The sequence below is a fragment of the Salvia miltiorrhiza genome, chromosome 8 (genome assembly GCF_028751815.1).
Source record: "Salvia miltiorrhiza cultivar Shanhuang (shh) chromosome 8, IMPLAD_Smil_shh, whole genome shotgun sequence".
NCBI classification, from domain to species: Eukaryota; Viridiplantae; Streptophyta; class Magnoliopsida; order Lamiales; family Lamiaceae; genus Salvia; species Salvia miltiorrhiza.
In genome coordinates, this window is record NC_080394.1 from 16,461,869 (window position 1) to 16,468,485 (window position 6,617).

Below are 6,617 nucleotides of genomic sequence, written 5' to 3' on the forward strand. Positions count from 1 at the left end.
GGGTCAAATGTAAGCTATAGTATCTAGTAATGAAAGTTGGAGTATGTAGAAAACAAGCGGTCAAAGGTGGCAAGAACTACTGGTGAGAAATGAAAGACGCATCAATATAATTAAGTAATGTACGTAAAAAAATATTTATGATAGATACTACTACTAGTGACCATATCTATAAAAATAGATATGCAACTTATTTAATTTTCCATGCAAATTTGCAATCCAAATGACGAAAATTGCGTGCATGGGGAGTGTTCCTCTTACCAGAGAGCAGCCGACACCTGTTCCTGATTGTGACTTTCTTCGTTTTCAACATTTTCTCATATTTTATATACGATTGACCACGTCCAAACTAATTAATACTAACATAAATTCTCCAATTTCTCCTTTCCACTTTTTTTTGGACGATGTAAATTATTATTTTCGCCTCTTTTTCACTGAAAGACGAATAAAAATTCCCCATCACAGTTTAATTATAATGATAAATTCCGCATCTATACCATAGCTTGCAAGCCATGCGAGCCAAATTTTGAGGTCTTCCAAATAAATTAGAGGCTTATCTATGTTTATTTTTATGTGCCCCGTGGGATGTTAATTAGTTGGTGGAGTAGATAGTTTTGTTATTCAAATGTAGAGTGTGAAATAATGCATGTGTGTGTGAGTATGGGAAGCCAAAAATTTGTGCTAAATTTTCCAATTTCGGGAAACTAATACTTTATTTTAATTAATGAAAATCTAATGCACGACATTTTATATATTTTGATATACCACGATCGTCACTTGTGCGTAGGGAGAGATCTTGTTCAATCCCCAAATCTCCCTCTTTAAGCTAAAAAGCCAAAAAAAATAAACATACTCATCAACTTAAATTAAGTTACATTATAGAATCCAATTATGAATGAATGGGGACTTGAAAAATTATCAAATGATCAAGATATATAATTAGATCTGCGGTACATGATTTATAAATGCCGGTGGTCAGTGGCGGATTCAAGATTTTCAAATTGGGGGTGCGAAAAATAATTACGTTAATATAAATATAAAACATATTAATAATAAAAATAAACATACCCAAATATTGTTTAATTTTGAAGTTTATGGTTTATTTTTAAGTTGGCTTTATATTTTTCTTTAAGGTTATACTTTTAATTGGAGGTACAAAAACTAAATCTAAAATAATTTACATATAAATATTAATACTATTAAAAAAAATTCTTTTTTTGGGGGTTCTTAACTGGATCCCCAGTGGCCGTGGTCGATCACTATGAAATTCGAAGCACAACCATTCCTCTCAAAAAATAAAAATAAAAATAAAATTAAATAAAAAGTAAATCAAAGCTCAACCACCCTAGGAAATTTGGACCGGATCCAAACACCATATACTGATATACTATATATATATGCCAAAATCGATTTTGTTTTAACTCAAGTTTGTCTTTATGGACTTTTTGTAGATTAATATATAAGACGTATTTGTAAAATTTGTGATCAGTTTAAACATATTGCCAGGTGATGATCATATCATATGATACCATGACATTTTAATTACGAGGCCGGATCCCCTAAAAAGAATAATGAGGCCATATTTCCTTATCAAAATCATTAGCAGGCATATCACATCCATGGATGAAATTTGGTCTCGTTCAATCAAAATCCAAGCCCCCTTTAATGCCAGATATAGAATAATAGAAAGCCATTTCATAATTCTTATTTGACAAAAATAGGAAAGGCTCATCAGTAATTTCAACTCTAGGAATTATTACCAAGGAATTCGGATACATGAAGCCTAGTCAAAGTCGAGTCCATTTATACTAGACTTACTAATCGCGATTCCCTTTTTCACCACTCACACAAAAAAGCAGCCCAATCAATAAAAACACACTACTCACACACATCATTGCATAAGATTTACTTTACACTAGTACTCCTACTTCTCCCCCCATCCCTGAATAAATGTTTTATATATTCGGGAATTAATTTTATCTCCAAACAACTGAAATAGTACTATATAAATGGACAAATAATACTCCTCAAACTTACTTTTTTACCCTTCCATTAATATAAATTAACTATTTACTTTTTTGTAGTGATAAAAAAAAAGTCCAGTATTAGTTGATAAGTGCGTTTTGACATAGTTAGTGAAAGACGAAGGGTGGGATACGCAGGGTTAGGTTTCGAAATCACTCAAAAATACATATAAAAAGAAAAGGAAGCGGTGTGTGTGGTCTCTACTGTCTATATATAGATAGAAAACGTGGTTAGTGATTTGGTAGATAACAAAAATTGGAGATGATGGGGAGATCTCCGTGCTGCGACGAGAGTGGTCTGAAAAAGGGGCCATGGACTCCCGAAGAAGACGATAAACTCATAAACTACATCCACAAACACGGCCACGGCAGCTGGCGCGCTCTCCCCAAACTTGCAGGTACCAACACTAATTAATTAATTCCCACATACACTAATTAAACAGCCATCATCATATATTTATATATATATCCTGGTTTGGAATTGGAATCTGCAGGTTTGAACAGATGTGGTAAGAGCTGCAGACTGCGATGGACTAACTATCTCCGCCCGGATATCAAGAGAGGCAAATTCTCCCAAGAAGAGGAGCAAACCATCCTCAATCTCCACGCCATTCTTGGCAACAAGTAGCATACCAATACTCGAAACTTTCTTTTAATTTAATTTAATTTAATTTAATCACCTTAATTACTAATATAATTTTTGAAAGGTGGTCGGCGATCGCCACACACCTCCCGGGGAGAACTGACAACGAGATCAAGAACTTTTGGAACACTCATCTGAAGAAGAAACTGATACAAATGGGGTTCGACCCGATGACCCACCGGCCGCGCACCGACATCTTCTCGACCTTGCCGCACCTCATAGCCCTAGCCAACCTCATCGAAAACCCTTCATGGGAGGACCAAGCCATGCGCATCCACAACGACGCCCTGCACATGGCCCGCCTCAACAACTACTTGACCTACATTCTGCAGCCGCCCTCCTCCGACCTCCTCCTCAATTTGCCCCCGCAGCAGCAGCAGCAGCACCAGCCCTATAATTTTCAAGACTCGCTTGCCTTCGCACATATGCCGGATTTGATACCGGCCACCGCCGCCGGGCCGGATGCCTCGTGGATGGCGCCGTTGACTGAGACGTCCATCACCAACACCAACACCAACACCAACACCAACACCAACACCGGAGATGCTTGCAGCACGTCCAGCTATGGAGGCGCGCAAATTTGGTCTGAGCTGCTGGATGATCCCTTCTTTCAAGAGATCGCCTAGTGTTACGTTCCACCAAATGCTCATATATAGCTGCTACAGGAAAGGTTTGGAATTTTTCCTTCTCATTTCTATGAATTTTCCATCTGTTTTTTTTTTTTTTTTTTTTTTTGTGAAATAGGAAAAAGCTATGAATTAACAGCCTACACATTGTTCATATATAACCCAGAGTTTTATATTATGCGTGCTTTTTAGAATGGCTAGAGCTACACATTTTTTTTTTTAATTACCTAAGTTTGATTTTGTTTCATATGTACAAAGAAAGGACATATAATATATATATGATCAGAACGATTTCTTCTATCATTTCCATATATACTAGCTCGCGCGATCTGGCCATGGTTTTCTATTTAATTCTCTATTGTGTTTCGGTATTTGTTAATTTGATCATTTTGTGTTATGGGCGTAGTGTGTATTTAGCATGTACGAGCCAGATGAGTATATAGTTGGAAAAAGTGTTGAAGTAGTCATACATTCATATTTTTTCATGTTTTTTCCTTTTCTATTTGCAAAGTACATTGCCGTGGTTGCTCTAAATCCGACTAAATTTCAATTTGCGGTGAAACTACATTTTCTTTCCCAAAAAAGGGGCGCAGCTATATATATATATTTTTCAATGCATAAATAGTACATTTAAATTTTAATCGCGTATCAAATTAGGGTGTCAATTTATTATATAACCTTTTTTAATTTGAATTTAACATTAATATGCGGCTGCGCTAAATAAATGTACAACAATTATTGAACGAAGCATCGAACATCCTCTGGCCAACCACACTGCCCACTTCACATCAAATATAAATACATATATGGTTCATAATGATTGGTCATTGCGTAGAAAATAAAAATTTAGATTATTAAATTGGTCCTATGAAATATTATAACTGAGGGTTGGGAATCCGTTGACTGAAAAATAAATGTCAAAATTGTGACGTAGGAAGGATTCTCAATGATAAGAGGGACCCAAGTAGTTAGGAAACACTGAGGTTTAAGTATTACTATATGTCCTTGTTAGCAAGGATAATGAAGTTGATAGCTCATGCAACCCATTTTCAAACTCCTACCCCACAACGGATATTGAGATTTCAATCTCGCATTTGTTACTACTATCTCATATGGTATATATGTGCAATACGAAAAATTATGAATTTCAATAATACCATTCATCATATGTTGCTCATCATTCCAATTATGAATTTAGTCTATGTCATTTTTTTCCCCTTTTAATATTTATTTTTTATTTTAATATTTTACTAATTTTCATAGAAATAATCAAATTTGCAATTGACATAAAGTTTGAAGGCCAATTTATTCTTGTACTAATCTCTTTGAATTTGAAGAAAATAAATAAATAAATCAATCAAACTTTGATTTTATGTGATTTGTAAATGTAATTATTTTAATAACAATTTATGATACATTCAAATAAAATACTAATAATATTATAAAGGAAGTATCTACTTTGAGTGATGAATTGAACTTATACATAAACTTAAATATTTGAAGAGTTATATATATATATATATATATATATATATAATCATACGAGGTTCAAATTGTTCAATCCATAATATTATGTGGTATAATTAGTCTATTATATGTTAGAAAGTCAAATTACTATTCTTATGGGTGAAATCTAATGGTAGCATCGATGAATTTGTTAGCAAAAATAATAATTTTAAATTTCATCGATACTTTTTAAGTCAAATCCACCATAAAATAATTTTTTTTTATATTATAATATTCCTTTCGTCCACAAAAAAATATAGTTTATTTTTGTTACATTTATAAAAATTAGCCTCTTTTTATATTTTTGGACACTTTCTATCACATGCTGTGTCTTTTTCTCAACTCATAACACAATTAAATATCACTATTAACAGTACTTTTTAAGTGAGATCCCCTTCTACACTCACGATACACTTAATTATTTTTATTAAAACTCGTATTATTTTTTATGGACGGAGTGAGTTCATTTTTTAATATGGTGAACATAGTGTATGAATAGAATTCGTTCTCATACATATAAGAGACGTTTGATTTAAGTGATAGGATTTGATTAATAAAATAATTCAATTTAATCAAGTGGTTGGTTTGTCTGATTAAGCTCATAATGAGTAGCTCAGCTCGCACATTGTATCAATCTAAACAATTTTATCAATCTTATATCCATCCAACCAAACACTCGCATTGCAAGGCAGACATCCCTCAATACCAGCTCTACAAATTTGTTTCAGTAATTATAATAAAAAAGTCTCGTACTAGCTATTTGTAACATCTTGGTATGATAGAATGAAATGGCGATTCATACTTCCATTCTAATTGATATATGGAGTAATAATTATGTTTAAATGAACGAATTTTAACTAACTTCTGATTTTGCACATTAACTAAAAAATTTATTTTTGAATACACGAAACAATTTTTAATTTCTTGCAAATTAATGTCATCTTGTCTAGTTGAATTAGAAAATTAATGACATCATACTAGCTGAAATAACGTATACATCTAACTACATCATTGATTACATTAGATGCTTAAGTCCTGCATACATTTCAAACATCCAGCCCAACATTAATATGGGACGTACAATTAACAATCGTATGAAAAGTCAGAATAATAAAAAAAAATTATATATTTGGAGGCTGGATTTTTAGTTCACGTGCAAAATTACCATTTAATGAAAATCTGTATATTTTAAAGCAATTATACCCTAGTTATAATTTATAAATCAACAAACAACAATCAAATTAAGAAAAAGTAACTATTATCTGAAGATTTTATATCGATAAAATTTCAATAGTCTAGATTTAGATTAGGGCCTCCTAGCTTATAAGCAATCGTTAAGAAGACGTGGGCAAGAGATTTTCGCACAAGATAAAAAGGATGAATTTACTTAATAATAATAATAAAAAGTTACTTTATTTTGACAAGATAGATTTTTGAGGATATAAATTATGTGACGTATGAGATGTAATTTCTACCGTGCAAAAGTGATGCATCTCTAGTATACTTATTTAACTAGAATTGTTTATCTCAAAAATTCAAAAGGGCAGGTGGGGTATTGCTTCGGTTGAATAGGAACTATATGGTAGCTACTCATCTAGTTTTCGTTTCTACTTTAAGATAAAATTTAAAACCTAGTTTTTATAACTAAGACAGTTTTCGAAATTGGGGGAATGCACGTAGTGTCTTCATCCTAAGATATAAACTTACAAGAATGATATGCTTGTTTATTTAGATTTAATCAAGCACCTATTTTACTAGGTAGTGTGATGGGCTTATTTGAAAAGTTGGTGGGAATTATGTACTAGTTGGCAAAAGCTTACT

General features: G+C 32.7%; 1 protein-coding gene across 1 annotated transcript; it reads left to right on the plus strand.

Annotated features, from left to right (window-relative positions):
• Window positions 1-2,146: 2,146 nt before the first annotated feature.
• LOC131001433 (transcription factor MYB93-like) lies at window positions 2,147-3,593 on the plus strand. Its single transcript, XM_057927832.1, has 3 exons — window positions 2,147-2,419; window positions 2,516-2,645; window positions 2,729-3,593. Exons 1-3 carry the CDS (start codon window positions 2,284-2,286, stop codon window positions 3,288-3,290), a joined length of 828 nt encoding a protein of 275 aa, XP_057783815.1. The 5' UTR covers window positions 2,147-2,283; the 3' UTR covers window positions 3,291-3,593.
• Window positions 3,594-6,617: the final 3,024 nt, after the last annotated feature.

Bases quoted from the DNA above. Each gene is read 5' to 3' on its own strand.
- LOC131001433 (XM_057927832.1), top strand. From the start codon at position 2,284: ATGATGGGGAGATCTCCGTGCTGCGACGAGAGTGGTCTGAAAAAGGGG. The intron at 2,420-2,515 runs GTACCAACACTA...TGGAATCTGCAG, and splicing joins CGCTCTCCCCAAACTTGCAG to GTTTGAACAGATGTGGTAAG. The intron at 2,646-2,728 runs GTAGCATACCAA...AATTTTTGAAAG, and splicing joins CACGCCATTCTTGGCAACAA to GTGGTCGGCGATCGCCACAC.